Source organism: Takifugu rubripes, chromosome 11 (assembly GCF_901000725.2).
Source record: "Takifugu rubripes chromosome 11, fTakRub1.2, whole genome shotgun sequence".
NCBI classification, from domain to species: Eukaryota; Metazoa; Chordata; class Actinopteri; order Tetraodontiformes; family Tetraodontidae; genus Takifugu; species Takifugu rubripes.
Window position 1 is genome coordinate 1,824,703 of NC_042295.1, and position 20,162 is coordinate 1,844,864.

The window sequence follows — 20,162 nt, forward strand, 5'->3', positions numbered from 1 at the left end:
CACAAAAGTATGTAGCTAACAAAAACAAGTAATTTCAGATGTAGCTGTAAAATGCTGATAGCATGCTAACAGGCAGACGCTAACGAAGCTAACATAAGCCGCATATTAATACATATCAATTAAATTAAAGATATTCCAGCTGGACGTTTTATTTTATATGAAATTATCATCTTTGTTTTTATTGTTTGTACACGTCGTCGTGCTTTTCTCTTTTAACTGAACTGAATGTGGCGGAAATCTTCTCCGTAGGTCAGCTGACCTCACGCGACACTTTTTGACGCGCAGACGGAAGCGCGCGGCCGGAAACGCGGTGACTGCCGCCCCCTGCTGGCGGCTGCCAGCAACCACAGCTGCGAGGGCTGAAAATACGTCATTTAAATCAGGTTTCTGAGAACGAAAAGGTGGATTTTTATTATTCCAAATCATTGAATACAACTAAAATATAAAATAAATATATAACTCCAGTTAGCATATTTGCATTCTGCCGTTTAATTCCAAATACTTATATGTTTTACAACAAAAAAAAGTACTTTTCCTCATTGAATCATTTCGCAATCAGTGGTTTACAGCATAAAGTATCTCGATACTCGAACAAACCTGGTTTAGAGAAGAAAAAAAACACTCCAAACACAACAGATTTGGATTTTTATTTCAGTATAAGTGGGTTTTTCTTTTTTAAAACACTTTGCACAGATTCTCTAGATGTGACCTTTGAGGTCACGAGCGAGCGAGACGTCAACATCTTTACACAAAATCCGACAGGATCAAAGTCTGTGCCCAATGACATCGAAGCAAAACTACCTGACAGCTCAGACAAGTGGGGAGCAAACGATCACACGTCATTAATAATAATTACAATTTATACATGTGTAAAACCTGACTAAAAAAGAGAGAATTACTGTCGGGCTTCAACCAGCCGGGACAGGATAAAAGCAGTGATGTGACAAATAATTCAATGCCCAAACAGTCTCCACCCGAGTGTGTGTGTGTGTGTGTGTGCGCGCATTTTAATTAACAAGTTACGCTACAAAACAAGAGTCCTACTAAGGCAACAAATGTCAGAAATCAAATTAAAAATGCCAGAAAATCAAGTTAAAAGGCCAAAACACACAAAAAAGCCCAAACAGCTAGAGGAGAAAAAGATCCTGAAAATATCAGAATGTGTGTGTGAACTGATGCGGCCATCGGAAAAGGCCGGAGCTTCTCAGGTGGAGATCGGATCGTAACGTAGCTTTAAGTGTGGATTAGAAAATACATTCATGGAAATGTCGTTACAAACAAAACAAAGGGCAGAAAACCTTCAGCTCCACCAGATCGACAGGCAAAAGCTCAATCAAGCCTCTGAAATGGCCTCGCTAGCTAGCCTCTCTATGCTAAATGGATTGTAAAGCGTGTGTGTTCTGGGGGCCGTGGTTGCTGGAACCAGCCCGACGAGAGGTTGAAAGGTAACCAAGCGCCACCACAGAGCTGCATTTTAGGGCTAGCACTCAGTTAGCTGCACGGATGCTAATTCACGTTGCCTTAAGAAGGGCGCTCACGGTGGCCACTCAAAGGATTACACCGGTTCGACTACATTGGGACTAGACTTCGGCTCCTTTGAAGCAACAAACACACCCTAAAATATTGCGCTAAACGTCCCGCAGGCGCCTTTCTTGGACGGACGGACGGCCCCGCCTGCGCCACGGCGGCGATGGCGGCTCTGCGCTGGTGTTCCCTGAGAACCCTCTTCCTCTACGGGGGGAACGACGCGGTGCAGCGATGCGAGGAGAACACTTCACAAGCCAATATTTACAGACAACGTTCTCCAGGGTCACGTGGCGTGGACAGACGGACATGCAACAGTGTGCTGGTGGCGGCAAATCAAAGGTGGCGTAACGAGGACAAGACACCGCGTTTAAATCTCTGAGCTGATTGGCCGAGACGGGCCGGACGCAGCCGTGAGAACCGCCGCAGAACCGCAAGCAGCAGGTTCCTCAGACGTTCTGGGCTGTTAGCATATGGAGCTTCCTGTGACCGGTCCGCTTGGCTTCACCCTCTGGATGCTCGTTTTGGCCTCAAGCGCCGACCCGTTGCCGCGGCGACGCCTTTCACAGTTTCTTTTCTGATCACATATTTTCCATCAATATAAAAAATAAGTTATTGCGCATCCAAAAAAAGTGCATTTGAAAAATATCGCTCTCTCTTTCAGGCTTCCCAGCCGGCAGCGGTCTCCGCCCCTCTGGAATGGCGGGGGGGGGCCTCGCTATGCGATCACCATGGGAACGTCGTCCGAAAAGCCGCTGATCATGGGAGCGTCTTCGTCGTCGTCGCCTGGGGAGCAGGGAGAGGAAGGAGGTGAGTTTTCAGACCCGCGCGATGGCTCGGAGGAAGGAGACGCTCCTCACCCAGCTCGTCCCCGGAGGAGAAGATGGCGGAGCCCAGGCGGGAGTTGTAGTGGGAGTTGGCGAAGGTGGTGAAGTTGTTCTGCAGCCGGCGGTGACGCAGGTAGAGGACCACCAGGCCTCCGCAGACGCCCAGCAGCAGCAGGAAGAGCACCGGCACCACCACGGCCGCCATGTCGCCCGCCTGGCCGCCGGAGCGCGAGGCGTCGCCGCCTCCTGCTCAGGTGGACACCGCGCGTATGAGCCCGAGCGTGTGTGTGTGTGTGTGTGTGTGTGAGCGTGCGTTTACCTGCTGTCAGCTGGTCGTACAGCAGCAGCGCCGCCTCGCCGCACAGCTGCCCGCCGACCAGGCAGCGCGCCTGCACGGAGAAGGTGTAGTTGTGTCCCAGCTGCAGGCTGCTGATGCGGAAGTACGTCTCCGTGGTGTTCCCCAGGAAGGACGTCTGGTTGGTCACGCTGTCGTACACGTGCACCTCGTAGCCCTGGGGGAGGAACAAGGAGCCTTCAGGACCGCCGGGCCACCGCGTCCCCGCTGGACGCCGCCACTCACCCGACTCTCGTCGAAGCCTTTCTCCCGGACGGCGAGACTCTTCCAGAGCAGGAAGACGTGGTCGTTCTCCGTCAGGATCTTCAGGGCTTCGGGAGCGGGAAGAGGAACTGCAGCAGAGGGAGACAGTTGACCCCCCACCACCAAATAAACCTCATCTTTGACATTTAGCTCCGCCCCTTCCACTAAGACGTGTGCTTTGAATGCCCCCTGGTGGCCGTTCAGCAGTAACTGACCCCCCCCACCCCCCCACCCCCGTCCTGTAACTTCCTGTAACTTCCTGTTACCTGTGCTGAGGGTGAAGCTCGCCTCCTTGCTCATGTTGCGCAGGCGGACGGTCACGCTGTAGCGCCCGCCGGGCTCCAGGCCTCTCAGCAGGTACTCCACCGTGTTGTTCCGGGTGGTCACTTTGTAGTCCCGCTCCACCTTACGGACGGCGTCACGCACGTGGATCGCATACGTCTGGGGAGGGAGGGAACCGTCAGGCGCTGCTTTAGGAAGGGGCGGAGCCTGCTGTCAGGAGTTCCTACCAGAGGCTCGTTCGGGGAGTCGTACGGCGGCTGCCACTTCAGCACCGCCTGCGTCTTCTCCGCCCGCACGCGGTGGAGGTTCCTGGGCGGGAGCCTCTCGTTGGGAATCATTTTGACCACCGAGAGGTCGGACGGGGGCCCCAGGAAGGGGGAGATGGCTCGAACCTGGACAGGAACGCAGGAGAGCGGCGTCGTGGGGAACAGCGCGACAAATTAAAAGGCGGCATCAGCGGGAGGACTCACCAGGAACAGGTACTGCTCGCCGCTGTCCACCACGACCGTCAGGCCGAGGGACGCCGCGCTGAAGTGGCGAGGACTGCGGTACAGATCCAGGAAGGAGGTGGCGTAAAACACGCCGTACATCTGCACACACACACACACACACACACGTCAAAGCTGGCGCGGCCGTCACGCGTCCGCTGTGGAGGACTCGTACCTGAGCGGCGGCCCCGCCCACGGTCCAGCTGCACTCCACAGCCGTCTGGTTGAGGGCCCGCGATTTGAGGAGGGGTCGTTCTGGCTGCACGCCGCCGGTCTGATGGTGGGACAGGGCGGTGGGACTGTCTCCGATCATCGTGTGGGCCCACACCGCCACCTCGTACACCGTCCCCGCCGTCAGGTTGGTAGCTGCAAATGACATCGCCTCAGATTTTCCGCTCCATAAAAGCCGCCATTTTAGCGAGACGCTCGGTACCGTTGAGGAACTTGTCCGCCACTGTGAAGTTCCTGCTCTCCTTGACGTGGGTGTCGAACTGCCAGGACAGATACACCACGTACTGTTTGACCTGAGGGGCAGACCAGAGAGTCGGTCACCACTCTGCAGGTGGGATCAGGACGGGGCGTCGGAGTGGCGCCGTTACCTCGTACTGGGAGTTGAAGCTGAAGGAAAAGCTCATGGAGTCGGCCGTGATGGCGTCCGCGACCACGGATGGAGGAGGAAGAGCTGCGGTGCAGGAGAAACATCAAATTTGATCAAACAGCCGCCAGCACCTGCACAGGTAATCCGTGACCTGCAATAGCGCCGCTCTGCCGCTAGATGTCAGCGTTCGCCCTCGCGCGCAGCCCCAAAACCGCCTTTTCCTTCGTTCCCACTTGGACATTTTTAGCACAAACCAACCTAAAGGTGAGAGAAGGAGCTGACCTTTCTTTGGGGTGATGGACTTCACCTCTGACCAGTTGCCGACGCCTCGACTCGTCACCGCTGCGACCTGATGAAGGACGTCACAGGTCACACTGGGTCTACAGTGTGTGTATGTGTGTGTGTGTGTGTGTGTGTTCTCACCCTGAACTTGTACAGAGTGTCCGACTGCAGATCCTTCACCTCCAGCTTGGTGGCGCTGCATCTCTGAGACGTCCAATCGAGCCCCCCTTTCTCGCTGTACTCCACCTGAAGGGTTAAAGCTGTTGATGGGTTCCGGTCCAACCCGGACGGGTTAAATCTGGGCCGAGCTGAAACTCACGATGTATTCCCTGATGAGGCCGTGCGCTTTGTCAGGAGCGCTCCAGGAAACTTGCACCTTCCCGTCCTCGCCGTGGTCACAGGACAGCTGCAGGTTCCCGGGCGGGTCGGGCACTTTGGGACACATTTAAAAACGGGGCGAGTCAGAACCCGTCCCCTATAAGTGGACTAAAGCCGGGTCTGAGCAGCTACTCACGTCCCTCTGGTGTCCTCACTGTGATCAGCTCGTTGCTCTTGTGCAGCTTACTGAGACACTGGGTCAGAACCTTGACCTGGTAGGTGGTATCGGGCTTCAGCACCGTCAGCTTGTAAGCGGCCTTGTTGCTGTGGGTGTCCATGGTTGTCCACGGCTGCGTCCCCACGACCCTGAGGAAGAGACGGGCTCAGCACCGTATCGGGAGTCACAATATCACAGGTCTCACCTGTAGTAAATGAGGAAGGAGCAGGAATTCAGAGGAAGGTTTTTGGGCCGAGACCACGTCAGCGTGACGGATCCATAGAAGTCTGGCGTCCAATGGAGGTTCTGGACTTTATAGGTCTGCGTATCAGCTGGGAGAGACGGGAGAGTTCAGCCTGTGCACAGGTGACCGGCGGGTGGTCCTGACCGGGTTTGTGGGACCTACTGGTGCAGTTGTCCTCGTCGCTGTGGTCGGAGCAGTCCAGGAAGCCGTCGCACCGCTCGCCGTCCAGCAGGCAGGCCTCGCCGTCAGAGCAGCGGGTCCCGTTGAGGCAGAGCAGGGGCCCCCGCGTGGCTGCAGGGGGGAGGACAGCAGGTTTACCACCGCCGTCGAGCGACTCTTACTCTCCCGAACAGGCGGCGGACTCACGGCAGCGGGCCTCGTCGGAGCCGTCCTGGCAGTGGGGCCGGCCGTCGCAGCGCTGCCAGTCCGGGATGCAGACGGGGGGCCGGAGGCACAGGAAGTGACCCCGGCTGCAGCGGTCCGGGGAATGTTGGGGCGTGGGGGTGGCGGCCGGCGCCAGCGTCACGGAGCCGTTGGCTGCTGTCACAGAAACCAGGAAGTCAGTGCGGAGCTTCACATTGATACAGCTGAAGGGGGGGGGGGGGTAGGGGGGGTGGTACCGGTGGGACAGCCCAGCTCGTCGCTGCCGTCGGGACAGTCGGCGTAACCGTCACACACCCAGGAGTCGATGACGCACACTCCGGAGCCGCAGTGGAAGCGGTTGGGGGCGCAGGTGGAGGGGCCCGGGGCTGCGGTGTGAGGGGTGGCGCCACCTGCAGGGACGAGAGCACAAGATGCGGTCCAGACAAACACGCCTTCGCGCTCCGGTGCTGCGAGGAGCGGCGCCCACCTGTGCACTGGGTCTCGTCGGACCAGTCTCTGCAGTCGTTCTCGCCGTCGCACTTCCACCACGTCGGGATGCAGCGTCCGTTTTTACACTCGAACTGGAAGTACCGGGAGCAGCCCGGAACGTCGGTGGGAGCGGCTGAAACAGACACAAGAGCGTCAGAAGCCATTGCCACCGGGTCGGCGGCGCCGGCGGCCGCGCCTCCATACCGCAGTTGGCCTCGTCGGAGTAATCCCCGCAGTCGTCCATGCCGTCGCACTTCCACTCCAGGCTCACGCACACGCCGTTGGCGCACTGGAAGGTGTAGGCGTCACACACTTTTCCAAACTCCGACGGCACGGCTGCGCGGCGACACACGTTAGCGTTAGCGTAGCAGAACACGGGAAGGGGCGGAGTCACGGGATCGTCGCTCACCGCAGCCGGCGTACTCGGAGTCCTCGTCGGATCCGTCCTTGCAGTGCTTGATGCCGTCACAGACCAGGGACTGGAACAGACACTGGGCCCGGTTCTTGCACACAAACTCCATGTAGCGCGTGCACAGAGGTTCTACAGGCGACAACGGGCGAGTCACCACACGTCACCTGAAGCGTTCTCCCGAAACCGCCCTCCACTCACCGCAGTTGTGCTCGTCGGCGCCGTCCGAACACTCCTGGACGCCGTTGCAGTGGGCGGTGGCGGGCAGGCAGGTTTGATTGGAGCACAGGAAGCCGTTACACTGGGGCCCCTCTGAAATCCCAGGACGGAACCGTTATGAGCCGCTTCCTGCTCCGCCTCTTCAACGACGGCGTGCCGACTTACCGCAGTACTGCGGGTCTTCGTCCGAGCCGTCCTGGCAGTCGTCGTCGCCGTCGCACATCCAGCGCTGCGGGATGCAGTGACCCGTGTGGCACTGGAAGCTGTTGGCCTCGCAGGTATGGTGGCCCACTGGGGTCAAACGGAGAGAAACGGTAACCACGCTGAAGATAGGCGCCGCCCTCCGGCGGTCCGCCGCCCCGCCCCTGTCCCGCCCTCACCCGTGCAGTTGGCCTCGTCCGACCAATCCCTGCAGTCGTTGTCGCCGTCGCAGCGCCACGCCTCGCGGATGCAAACGCCTCGGGCGCACGTGAACTCCCCGGCGCCGCACTGGTGCGACTCTGAGACAGAGACCACAACGCCGTCAGCAAATTTAATCTGGACCGGCGTCCCGCAGGGCTCCGTGTCGGCACTTCTGCCGTTACGGCGGTAACCTGAGCGACCCGGGAGTTACCGCAGTGTTCTTCGTCGCTGTTGTCGCCGCAGTCGTCCTCGTGGTCGCACTTGAAGGCCAGCGGGATGCAGGACCCCGAGGCCACGCAGCGGAACTGGTTGGCTGGGTCGCAGGTGGTGGTCGCTAAAGGATGCAGACGACAGGGGTCAAAGGCGGGAAGCGAGGAACCAGTGCGACCCGCCGGCTGGAGGCTTACGGCACTCTTGCTCGTCGCTCATGTCGCCGCAGTCGTTGTCGCTGTCGCACTTCCAGATGCTGCTGATGCAGCGGCCGTTGGAGCAGCGGTACTGGTTGGGCAGACAGCTGTGCTCTGGTGGGAGGAGAGGATTAATCACACAGATGTTGAGGCACCAGAATCATCACGCTGCCGCCGCCACCGCCTCACCGGTCTTGACGCAGGTTTTGTTTTGCAGCTGGTAGCCGCTCGGGCACTGGCACTGCAGGTCGCCGTCGGCGGTGGCTACGGTCGGGGCGCCGTCCGGGCAGACGCAGGTGTGTCGCTGACCCGGCTGAGGGAGACACAGGAGGCTGCACGGCCGATCGGCACAGGCGTTGAGGCCTGAGGGCAAACGGACGGCACGGCCCGGTCAGGAGACCCGGTTCAGACTGGGGAAGATGCAGCGAACACTGCGCCCCCTGGTGGTCATTTCTGATGTCCTCACCTCTGTTCTTCCCTTTGTAGAAGATCTTCAGGTCCATGACTCCGGTCAGTCTGCCGACAATCAGCTCGCTGCTCTGGGAGCCGGCTTTGGGAGCTTTGAAGATCCCCATTCTGGACCAGTCGTCCCAGTACAGCTCATTCTGAAACCCAGAACCCCAATGAGACCCGTTCAAACGCCTTCACCGGCGAACTCCTGCTCACCTTGAAGACGGCGATGGCATACGGGTGGGGCAGCCCTTCCATCAGGACGCTCCGCTGCCCCCCCCTGAAGTCGGACCTCTCGATGCGGTCGCTGTAGGCTTCGGTCCAGTACAGCCAGCGGTCGTCGGCCGTGATCCCGTTGGGCCAGCGGACGCCCTGGGACGCGATGCAGGACACGTTGGTTCCGTCCATGAACCCGCGATAAACTCCGGCCGCCCGGTCGCCCCAGTCGGTCCAGAACATCAGACTGGGGGGCGGACAGGGAGGATTTAGCTACAGGTGTATCACATCAAAACGACCCGGCTGTGTGACACACGTGTGTGTGTGTGTGTGTGTGTGTGTGTGTGTGTGCGACCTCTCTCCAGGAATCAGGACCAGGGCTCTGGGATGTTCCAGGATGGAGGCGTTGAGCAGAGTGTGACGCAGGTCGCCGTCCGAGTTCGACACCTTTGAAAACCACCAACATGCCCTCAAAAGATCAGGCTCCTCCGTCGCCGCGGCAACCGTTTTTTTTTTTTAAGGCGTTACCTCGATCTTCTGCGCGCCGGCGTCGACCCAATACAGCAGCCTGCTGACGGGGTCGAAGGAGAGCGCCTCCACGTTCTGCAGGTCCTTCCTGACGACCACCTCCTGACCCGTGCTGCCGTTCAGGCACAGCCGCTGCGGGACACGGACACGGGCTCAGGCGGGGGGGCGGAGCCTACCGGGGGAAGGGGCGGCGCCTCCCGGGGAAGGGGGCGGAGCCTCGGACCTCCTCACTCACCTGGATGGTGTCCAGCGAGATGTCGGCCCAGTACAGGCAGTTCCTGTCGTAGTCGAAGTCCAGCGCCACGGCCTCCCGGAGGCCGTTGAGGGGGAGGGGCTGGTCCATGCCCGTGGCCAGGTCGTAGCGGTGGATGGCGTTCCTCACGGCGTACAGGATGAACTCGTTACTCTCTGGAACAGCGTCCACAGACGTGTTTAACCCGTTAACCTACACGCCACCAATGAAGCTCCACAGTCTTTTATTTTTTTTTTTTTTTTCGTTCACCTCCGACAGGACACGGCAGCATCTCGCCGTCCAGCCTGGACTCCACGTCGCCCCCGCCGCAGCTGTCACCCGGAACCTTCCTGTACCCTTTACTGCGGCGGTAGGCGGAGCCTACCGGACAGGGCACCGGGGGGGCGTACAGGTCCCCCGTGAACTCGGGGTCGGGGACGCACACCTGCAGGGACAGGTCGTCGCTCAGCTTGAAGCCGTAGTCGCTGGAGACGAGAACAGACGGTTAGTCGGGGCACCGCGGTCGGCGCCGGCCGCGTTCACGCCGACGAACCATTCGTAGTCCTGGCGCGTGCACGAGCAGTTGGAGATGGTGACGGGCCGGTCGAACTCCTCGCCGTTGAAGCAGGTGGCGTGGGGGGCCCGCCGCTTGAACGTGACCTCCCGGCCCAACAGGCAGTCGTTGCCGCGCTCGTCCGAGGGAGCCCAGCGCTTGTAGTCCGCCTCGGAACACGGGACCCCTGGGAAACCGGGAAAGGGGGGTTCAGGTCAAGCTCGCCGCGGCTGCCGAGAGCCTCCGTTGCTAAGAGACGCAGGTGCCCACCGAGGACGTCGGAGGTGTTGACCTGCAGGATGAGCCAGCTGTGCCTCTGGTCGGCGTAGGAGCCGAAGATGGTGAAGATGGTGCTCTTCTCCCCCGGCTCCGTCAGCAGCTGGTACACGTACACCTCCCTGTCGGAGAACCGGAAGTCCGTCCACGTCTCGCCCTCGTTGGTGCTGAACCTGGCGGGAAGACGGACGGTTTCACCCAGACGTGCGCGGGGGCCGATTCCTGCCTCCCGTCCGGATGGGACCTACTTGAGATGTGTGGTGGCGCCTCCCTGCGAGATGGCCATCAGGATACCGCCGTGGTCGCCCCACGTGTAGAAATGGGGGCCCGCGAGCGCCTGGGAAGCGGATTCAGCGAACCATCAGAACATAATGCTCATAATGGGCACTTCCGCGGGGACGAGCCCCCAGTAAACGTGTTCCTGGCGTTCCGTTGGCCGTCCGTTTAAAGGAACTCGCCGTGAACAAAGACTGACAACATCAAAGGGTCTCCGGGGAGTTACCCTGATCTGCGGCTAACTCGAGCTAGCGGAGCAAACTCAACAATCTGACAGCAGTGTGTGTGTTAGGTGTGTTTTCCATGTGCTGACCTCCCTCCAGCGGGCTCCCGCGCTGCTGGAGACGTACACGTTGGGCTTATTGGCCAAGTTCCTGCCAACAGACCCTGGAACCAGGAAACAAACGGGGTGGGGGGGGGGGTCAGAAACTCGGACGCGATTAATGTGACAGTTGTTTAATCTTCTGTTTTCATGTTTTCTGAATGGAAAGACGGTATGTTTGTGTCTGCGGCTAAGGCTAGCTACGCTCTAGCTTTGATCGCTTTGATCTGGCACGTCGACTCACCGGTGGCCATGATGAGTCCTGGTGCAGAGTCTTTGGACAGGATGGGCATCCTCCTCAGCTGGATGTTGAAGAGCTGACTCCAGCGCTGGGCCAGGTGGAGGGAGCAACCTTTACTGGGCTGGGGGGGGGGGGGGAGGAAGAGGAGGAGGGAGGGAGGGAGGAAGAGGAGGAGGGAGGGAGGGGGAGGAGGGAGAGGAGGAGGGGGGGGAGCAGGAGGAGGGGGGGAGGAGGAGGAGGAGGGAGATGAGGAGCAAGTCAGGGCGTCAGGAAGCCTCCCCTCCCCTCAGTCTGCCGGCGTTCCCGGCGTTCCTACCTGACAGGCGACGCTCCCTCCCAGGCTGTCGGCGGCCGGCGGCAGCAGCAGCTCCCAGGTTCCGCCCTTGTCGAAGGTGATGACGGAGCGCATGTTGTCCTCGCTGACCGAGCCGTTGACCAGGGTGGCGATGAAGACGCCGCGCAGCCCCTCCACACGGTGCAGGTCTGCAAAGGGCTCGTTGGCAAAGTACCTGAGGGCGAGGAGATGCATGGAACGAGGAGCGGCAGCTAACGAGGAGCGGCAGCTAACGAGGAGCGGCAGCTAATGTGGAGGGGCAGCTAACCAGGAGCGGCAGCTAATGTGGAGGGGCAGCTAACCAGGAGCGGCAGCTAACGAGGAGCGGCAGCTAATGTGGAGGGGCAGCTAACGAGGAGCGGCAGCTAACGAGGAGCGGCAGCTAACCAGGAGCGGCAGCTAACGTGGAGGGCCAGCTAACGCCCCCCGCCCACCATCTGATTAGAAGAGAGGAAACGACACCTTCCGTCTTTATCTGCTAGCGCTTCTGTTATCAGCGCTGCAGCCAAGACGCCTTCCTGCCCGCGCTGCGGTTGCTACGGTAACCGCTGGGCGGCCGCTTCCGCCTCGTTTGCCCTGCAGGTGAGCGCCGGCTGCATCGACAGCTAGCGTCTTTCAAGTGTTACGTAAAGAACGTGGGCGAGCTTCACGTGGGACCCTCCGCTGGTCGCTGCCCCCCATTGCTGGCACGTGCACGTGGGCCGGCCTGTACCTGATCAGCGTCTTGCCCCCGGAGCCCTCGGGACTGTAGTACAGGACGTTCTCCAGGGACAGGGAGAAGGACAGGCCCTGCGTGTCCGAGATGTACAGGTGCGTCAGGTTGTTCAGGTGGTTCACGCACACAAACACCTGGTCCTCTGACGCGTCTGCGATGTAGTACTCCTGCGGGGGGGTAAAGAGAGGAGGTCAGGTTTACCCCGGCTGGAAACGACCCCGGCGCCGGCTGGACTCACCGTGATGGGATGGCGCGTCATGAACTGGGCGGCCTTCATGGGCTGGCGGTTGTAGGAGACCCAGAGCTGAACGGACGAAGGTTCGTGGCTGCCGAACAGCTTCTGGAGGAGGACGGGAAACATCTCAGTCTGGTCATGTGACCCACAGCCCAACACCCCCCCCCCCCCCCAGCAAAACTGTCCAGAACATTTCTATCATCTGACGGCGCCCCCTTTGGTGGCTGGAGGTACTGCAGACGTGAAAAGAAGAATTCTTCCGCTTCCAAACGCGAGTCCCTGACCTTTGAATTGGAAGCTAAGAGTTAGCGTGCGTCATCGCCACAATGGTCGTGGGTTTGGAGCCGGGCTTTCCCGCTACGCTCCGATATGTTTTCGTGTTTACTTTGTGAGTCAGGGGGGGAAAACGTCTCCGACGTCTTTTCACATGGAAGCGATGCTACATTTTTCCACTTTAACCACAGCGGCGGACTCGCAACCCGGCTCGAGTTCTCGCAACGTGATCCGCGCTGAACTCGAGATGAGACTCTGGAGCCACCGAACCTCCACTCGGAGAACGCAGAGGGAGGATTAGCATTAGCATTAGCACGAGGGCGCGGTGCCTGACCCGGCGGCTCGACCCCACACCTGCTACGTACTGATGATCCGGCGGCCAAAGTTAGCCTCAATATAGCTACATAAACGTAGCCGCGTTACGCGATTAAAAGAATTTTAACTTTAGCGAGAACCAATCGACACTCGGCTAACGTTAGCTCAGTGGGTTAGCTTTTTCGGAACCCCTCCGCTTGGATAAAAATCTGTTTCTCGTTCCTTAATTAGCGTAAGCGGCTCAGCGCCACCAAAGAGGCGCTGATATTTCACCATGCTAATCCTATTAGCAACTGAGACCAGATCAGGAGGATCTTAGCAGGTCTCCGTCAGGCGCTAAGAGCTGGTTTCTGCTCCGCCCCCTGGCAGGCCGCCAAGAATGTTGCTACTCCGGATCCGAGGTTGTGATCCGGACGCAACGGGCTCGTTAAAAGTGTTGCGCAACGTTGAAACGCAGATAAACTTCCTGTCTGCTCCTCCGCAGATAAAGATGGCAGCTATGGCGGCGGCGGCGGCTAGCATCGGCTGCTACGGCCGCAGCACGTTCCTGCTCCGCCGGCGTCCAAACCACACTTGAGAGCCGCGGCGTTGCGGTCGGGCTCCACATCTCATCGAACCGCGGCGGTAATTGGAAATGAGGTTAGCGCGACCACACGAGTCACTGGGCTCCAATAACGCCACTCCGCCTCCACGTGCACGCGGGGCCAGAACTTCCTGGTTCCACCGCCAGCAGCTCGCCGGCGCCGCGTGACGAGGAATGAAACCGGGCTCACCATCTGCTCCGTTCGCCTGCCGCCTCCGGACAAACACGTCGGCCTCGGCGCCGCCCAAATATTGACCTCGCGCCTGCTCAGCACATGGCGCCGAGGCGCGAAAGGCAGCTCGCGGCCGCCCGCCGCTCCTCGGACAGGAAGTGCCAGCCGTCAGCTGGCCCCTCCCCCGGCCCACTTACCCGCGTGGTGGTGGCGAACATGTACTTCTCCCTCAGCTGGAAGCTGTCGACCTGCTCCAGGATCACCCTGCGGTTCCGTTTGCTCTGGAAGAAGTCGGTGCTGCTGAGGACGGTGGAGACCCCCTGGGGCTCGCTCCTCTGGACCAGCACGGTGGTGGGGGGGTCGTAGGGCTCTACCCCCCTGGGTGGGGGGAGGGAGGGAGGGAGGGGAGAGAGAAGGACCAGGTGAGGCGGGTTCATTCACACCCTCGGTGAAGCAGGGTAGGTGGTAACCGCGGTAACCCCCCCCATTTCCTCAAGGACGCTCTTACACCAGCGATAACAGCCTGCGCTGACCTTGAGAAACGGCGCCGCCGAGCTCCGAGATTCACCGCGACGCAGCCGTTGAATGACCCCCCCCCAAGCGGACCCCCCCACACACACACACACACGCAACCCCCCCCCCCCCACAGAGCCGAACAGAGGGAGCGCTGTGCTCACCGGCTCTGCTCCTGTGACGCCCTTTCAAAAGCCCCCTGTTCAGCCGACGGACGGCGTCTGGACCCGGAGGGCGGCGGGGGCCGTCCCCAGTCTGCCTCCGAGCGCTCCATTCAAGAACTGCCCCCCCCCCATCTGTGAGGGGCGATGCTAACAAGCTAACGAGCTACACATCACTGCCATCAACCCTGATGTAGGCAGCTTTCCTTCGCCGCGACCTTTGACCCTCCACTGTAGGTTCCCGTTTGAGAGCATCTGTCTGCAGGGGGGGGGCATCAGATCGGGGGGGGGTTAAATGAAACCAGGCATTTGAAGCTAAACCAGAACAAACAGGATTAAACACAAATTGGAGGAAGCTGTGGGTTTGTTTGTTTGTTTGGGTGGGGGGGGGGGGTGTCTTCTGACTGATACTCAAATATGAAGAAGGCACACACACACACACACACACACACAGTGACAAGGTTAAAGTAAACACTCACAGCTTCAAACTGTCATGTTTTACAATCACGATCTGGCGTCTCCTCCCAGAACATAAACATGATATTAGCTCTGTAAACACTGGGGAGGGGGGGGGGCAGCTCCGCTAATGTGAGAGGCTAAAAACAGGCAGAAATACTGACAGTTCAACCTTCCCCCCATTGATGCACCGTTCCAGTTCTGAACCACAAAGGTCCCAAGATAGCATCAATGCTAGCTGGCTTACGTAAGAGTCGTAAACTAGCCGTTTTACACTTTTTTTCCCGGACAGATTTTTATATATTGTCCGCGCAGCTTCGTGGCTGCTAAGCTAATGACCGTCACCGTCTTTTGCTGCATCTCTTACCAGAAGTAGGTCTTCACGTGCTCCTGGATCAACACCCAGGTCTCCCCAAAGTCGTCGGATTTCCACAGCTACACCGAGGAAGAGGAGGAGGAGGAGGAGGAGGAAGAGGAGGGGGGAGAGGAGGGGGGAGATGGTGTGACGAGAGCAGTAAAATGTAGGTCAACTCACTCGTTGTTTTACAGTGCAGGAGGCTAACGGGTCCCTCACCTGTCTGCTGGGGTGGGAGCCGTCGTAGCCCAGAACCAGGTTGGACCTCCTGCTGTGCAGCAGCAGGTCGGTGGGCTTGAAGGGCAGAGCGAAGCCCAGGACGCTCCGGCAGAAGTCATAAGAGTTCCACAGGAAGTCGTTGGTGGCGTCCACAAAGATGTACTGAAGGAGGAGAAGAAGAAAACGGTAGTGGCGCCTGACTGGAACCAGATTCATCCCGAGTTCTGAGCGCTGCTAACGCTAACGAGAGGTTAGCATCCGGGCCGATGCTGGTACTGACCCGCCTATTGTCCGCGGGGCTGTGGTAGAACTGCGAGATGACCGGCGTGCCGCCGTCTTTGGCCTTGGCCTCCGACAGCTGGAACTTCTCCGAGACCAGCGTGAAGGTGGTCCCGTAGTCATAGGACACGTAGACCTGGACAGGACAGCAAGAGCGGTTCAGGAGGGGGGGCAACAGGAGGCAGAGCCAGACCGCTGAGGAGGGCTTACCGAGCTGGTCTTGGGCCCGGTGGATCCGGCGCTGTCCCGGGCCAGGGCGACGATCACGTTGCTCTTCTCCCCAGCCCAGTGGACCACCATCTGGTTGTGGGAGTCGTTCAGGTTGGCCTGCGGGACAAACGGGGTTTTCAGCTCGTTAGCTTAGCGGAACAACGTGGCTTCACGTCTCACGTCATCGCGAGCTAACAGCCGCCGCCACAGGAACGCTTCTGTTCCCACCGAGGGTTCGGAACCCGCCAGGATCAGCGAGCTACCGCCGAAGCTTCCTGGACGTTCCCCCGTCTCTCTGTGCGCTCGTGCATAAACGTGCAAGTAGGACGGGCTTTTGTTTGGGTCCAAAGCGCCTGGGAAACTGATACGGCCTCTCCGGGTAGCCGACCTTCAAACGTCAAGCTAGCTGGAGTCCTCCCAGCCTGGTGTGAAGAGCTAAAAACAGGAAGGTTTAGCTAGCCTGGAGCAGCCTGGTGTGTACGCGGCTGCACCATCGGTGTGTGTGTGTGTGGGGGGGGGGTTACCCACGGCAACCAGCGAGCCTCCTGACAACTGCTGGGAACCATCAGAGACGTTGGAAGTGATATTTCTTGTGCTTGCCACCATTTTTAACAACAGGGCTGCGTCTAAACCCCAAACACACACACACACACACACACACACACACACACACACACCCAGGAGAACCTGCTCCGTCTGTCCTCGATTTGAATTTTTTAATACGATTAATAATTCAACACCCGTGTTTATCCTGGTTTTTGAGTCTCTTCAGCCGTCAGCTGTGGAAACCAGTTTAACCAGTGACGGGACGGCCTCCCACAGCCCTGGCCCTGGGGGGGGGCTGTTAAAAGGAAGGGTTTCAGCTGGTCCAGGGACAGACCATCGTCACGGTAACAGACGCTGTATTAATAAATCTTATCCCAGCCGGGGAGCGTCATCCTCCTCTTATTTCTGCATCGTCATGATGAAGAGGAGGACTCCAGCTTCCTCCCCGGAGCGACGCGCACGCCTGCCTCCGCCCCCCCACCTCCGTTCTCTCCATTATTCAAGCGTCCAGGGGAGCGCTGGCAGCGCCGCCGCGCTCCAACAATCACAATGACATCATCTCTGCAGGACTGGCGGCAGATGAAGGCACGCACAGCGGCCGCAGTGTGCACGCACGTTAGCATTTCTGCTAGCCACCAAGTCAGCGTCTGCAGCCAGAATGTGACGACACGCAGCCGCTGGACCTCTGGATCCCTACCTGCCACCTTAGGGGGCACCTTTACGGCGCTAGCGGGGAGACGGCTAGCTCGGTTAGCCGCATTTACGTGAAAGTTTCCACTTGCAGAAGGGAAAACAGAAGGCGGAGCCGCCGTTTTCCGCCATGGCGAATTATAGACGTGTAGCGTTGAGTCAACGAGTTGATTAAATTAACTCAAACCGGCTGTCGGGAGAAGTTTCCCGCCTCAGGCTGAATCAAACGGATAAAACTGCGGGATCTGATCCCAGAACAGTTCGTGCAATGCGAGCGAGACTTAAGATAGCATCAGCCGGGCAGCTGATCAGGTCAGCGCAGGAGTGTTAGCCAGTAGATACTAGCAAGTGCTGCGCAGCTTACATAGCTAACAACGACAGTTTTGCCACCTTCTACCTCTTCTTTGTGGTAAACAAATGTCCTTGAGGGCAAATTCCGAGTGTGTTTTGGCTAATTTACGGCCGCCTGCTTGCGTCCCAGTTGGGGACGGCCCAATAGAGGCTCTCTTGATGACACAGCTGGCTAATCACCTGGCTAATCACGTGACTTGACGGCAAAGAGGCAGAAACGCGTCCCGGGTGCATAATTTCCACTTAAACACACAAATCCTGCTGGTGTTCCTTAGCAAGTCCAGTCAGACCAGCGCGGGGACAACACGCCACACGTGCGGCGGCCTCTCGCTGCCTCTGGCGGTCCATCATCGACCGGCCGTGAAACCCAATCCCGACGCAACTCTCTGGAGTCCATTTGTCCTGTCTGTTGTGTCACCGGACACGGGGACGGCGGTCACCATGACACAGCAGGATGACAAAACAGAGCCCTCACGCTGGAGAGGCTCATTTCTGTCCAGAACCGGCTCCCAAACCGGTTCTGTCTGCCTTCTGGCTTCCGTTTAGATAGTTAAACCACCTCCTTTCACTTCCTCCAGCGTCTCCTCGGCAACAAACAAGAGCAACGGCGCCACCACTGTGAGATAAAAGTGCTCGGCTGGAGACGTGTTTAGGTTCAAAGGCCGCAGGTGAACCACAGCGGCGGCGCCTCCTCCGTCGACACGCAGCAGTTTAAGCCAAAATACGGGACGCGTGTGGCCCTGGTGTGGACCGGCTGCAGCCCGGGAACCCTCCGTTTCACACCTGAAGCTCTTCCTGCCAATTTCTCGCCTCTTTACATCAAAGGAAAAAAGAAGATGCCAGTTTATTCAGAACATTCTGGGAGTTTAAGGTGACTTGGCAGAAAACTGAGAGATGACTGAAGTCGTGGTTGGTGTCTTTGTTGTTGAAACATCTGCCCCCCCCCAACGGAAGCTGCGCAGTAAGTGCAGCCTTCTGTTATTTAGCTGCGGTTCCTCAGAAAACACCAGCTGAATTAGGGTCAGACGCCTTTCTGCTCGGTGTTACAGGGTTGCCATGTCAAATTCCACACACGCGCGCGCACAGAAGCAGACGACAGTGTGCAGCAATCGTGCATTCTTGAGCATGAGGTTGCAAGAAATGATGCGACTTAGAAAACAATACGGGGGGGGGGGGGTTTGCATAACTCCTCCCGAGCCTCGCCAGAAAGGGCAGCGGGAGGTGATGCACCGCGTCGGGATTCACGCCACCTTACCTGGCCGTACACCTTCGGCATGGCCGATTCCCCCGCGCTCCGTCGGCTTCGACGCTGCGGGGAAGCACCGGAGCTTGACCCGCCTTCCGCGGCAGCCCGGGCGGCCAGCGCTCCTCCATCTCCGCCTGCGAAATCCACGCTCGCCCCCACCGCGAAGAAGCCTCTGTCTTGCGGCAGCGCGCGGAGAGGCCCCGGTGGAAGATGCAGAGTGGAGGAGCGGAGCCCGGAGACGCAGAGGAGCAGCAGGCAGAGCGCCGAGCGCAGGGAGGGCTGCGCCTCGGCCGGCCGCGGTACCGCCATGTTTGTGTATGTTCGGCGTTCTGGATCAAACCGAAGAGCTCCTTCTACTGGTGACCCTGCTGCCTTCACGCTCCATGGGAATGTCGGACTTCTCAGCCGCTCCGCGGAGACTGTCTCAAATCGGCAAACACGCACTTGTGTCATGTCAAGACGTTACTGGCGTTCGTTAATTTTTTACGGTGGATTACATTTGATCCCAAACACACACACGAGGGGGGGTTAAAAGACGGTCCATCAACGACAGCCGCGTGTTTCAGCGGACATTTATGGGTATTAACGTCCTCATCTGGAAGCTCACATATTGCGGCTGTTAAAATACGTCAGCCCCCTTTAGAGTATTCCAGAAAATCCTCTTATTAGTGAAGCTGCAGGTGTTTTAATCTGACTTGATTCTTTAATCCCTCATCAGCGACAGCTGATATACAGTTGATCTTTTCCCCCCTCCTTCACGCTGAAGCAAATTCCATGATTTGCCTGAAACCGAAAGTTACGAGTGTCCGCGAACGCAACACGTTTTCTCGCCGACCGAGCTCGAGACCTGTTTTACCTTCATTAAACTTTATTTAAATCGTTCTCACACACATAAAAAAAAAACATTTTAACCAATTTACTTATTCTGTTTATTTTCTAGGTTTGTCGTTTTAAAACCAATATTTGACACATTAAATGCTTAAAACAAGCCTCATGTGAGTATATGTTTGTCACATTTGCTCCAACGTCACTGCTAATTAACAATACTTAACGTGTTAACATATTGCTAACATATTTTCTTAGCGATTTAGCTAATTCGACGCTATGAGCGTTGTGGTTTATTTAACCACCATTTATGGGAATTTTAATGTGGAATTAAGATGCAGTGTCGACTTTTATAACATATCCCCGATGACTAATTAGAACTTTAACTTATTTAGAACGATTAGAATTAGAACTTTAACGTCCTGTCCTGCATAAGAAGAAACAGCCTGTACTCGATGAAGTGTCCTACATTTGACTATTTATGTGTCTAATAGAACTGGATTAGCACGTTTTAAACTCATGTTGAGCTGGGTGTGAATTTAAACTCGCACGCATTGTTGCAAAAACACGCACGCTCTTGTTCACAAACTACCAGACTGTAATTGTGTAATTGAGAGTGAATAAAAGAATCCTGCTCTTTCAGTGCTTCTCTGCAGTAACATTTGAGTCCAATGGAAGAAGAATCGGCCGTGACAGCTGGAGAAGCGAGGCCAGCAGCCAGCGGCGACGGCTGTAACCAGGCAACCGAGGTGAGATACAGGATTTCATGTTGAAGCCTATCCGAGCTACAGGCATCCTTGGACCGTCCCATTAAGGACAAGACCTCATCCGCTTATCTAGATCAGGGGTGCAGGAGGTCGCCCCAACCGGTGGGCTTCCTCTGTGAGGTCAAACGTCCTCACTGGTCCGACGGCACCACCTAC

General features: G+C 57.9%; 1 protein-coding gene across 3 annotated transcripts; it reads right to left on the reverse strand.

Annotated features, from left to right (window-relative positions):
- Positions 1-630: 630 nt before the first annotated feature.
- sorl1 (sortilin-related receptor, L(DLR class) A repeats containing) lies at positions 631-19,016 on the reverse strand. 3 transcript variants are annotated; one of them, XM_029844470.1, is made up of 47 exons: positions 18,424-19,016; positions 15,582-15,698; positions 15,373-15,507; positions 15,093-15,254; positions 14,886-14,953; positions 13,586-13,766; positions 12,049-12,147; positions 11,808-11,977; positions 11,078-11,270; positions 10,765-10,882; positions 10,512-10,585; positions 10,171-10,259; positions 9,917-10,095; positions 9,647-9,833; positions 9,364-9,578; positions 9,097-9,269; positions 8,862-8,993; positions 8,689-8,780; positions 8,334-8,580; positions 8,134-8,272; positions 7,857-8,030; positions 7,668-7,781; positions 7,472-7,594; positions 7,239-7,358; positions 7,024-7,149; positions 6,841-6,951; positions 6,640-6,771; positions 6,435-6,566; positions 6,229-6,363; positions 5,999-6,151; positions 5,745-5,918; positions 5,541-5,669; positions 5,340-5,466; positions 5,114-5,283; positions 4,919-5,031; positions 4,741-4,845; positions 4,600-4,666; positions 4,319-4,401; positions 4,153-4,243; positions 3,895-4,085; positions 3,702-3,821; positions 3,459-3,623; positions 3,216-3,390; positions 2,932-3,038; positions 2,671-2,863; positions 2,385-2,597; positions 631-2,310 (listed from the first exon to the last, which is right to left on the reverse strand). In XM_029844470.1, exons 1-47 carry the CDS (start codon positions 18,865-18,867, stop codon positions 2,243-2,245), a joined length of 6,825 nt encoding a protein of 2,274 aa, XP_029700330.1. In that variant the 5' UTR covers positions 18,868-19,016; the 3' UTR covers positions 631-2,242. The 3 variants fall into 3 exon arrangements, with proteins under 3 accessions (XP_029700330.1, XP_029700331.1, XP_029700329.1); XM_029844471.1 differs by having other exon boundaries at positions 5,745-5,915; positions 12,049-12,150; XM_029844469.1 differs by having other exon boundaries at positions 12,049-12,150.
- Positions 19,017-20,162: the final 1,146 nt, after the last annotated feature.

Coding starts and splice junctions, on each gene's coding strand:
- sorl1 (XM_029844469.1), bottom strand. CDS start 18,867: ATGACACAAGTGCGTGTTTGCCGATTTGAGACAGTCTCCGCGGAGCGG. Junction 10,883..11,077: donor GAGGGAGCGTCGCCTGTCAG/GTAGGAACGCCG, acceptor CCCCCCCCCCAG/CCCAGTAAAGGTTGCTCCCT. Junction 3,039..3,215: donor GAGCTTCACCCTCAGCACAG/GTAACAGGAAGT, acceptor CCTCTGCTGCAG/TTCCTCTTCCCGCTCCCGAA.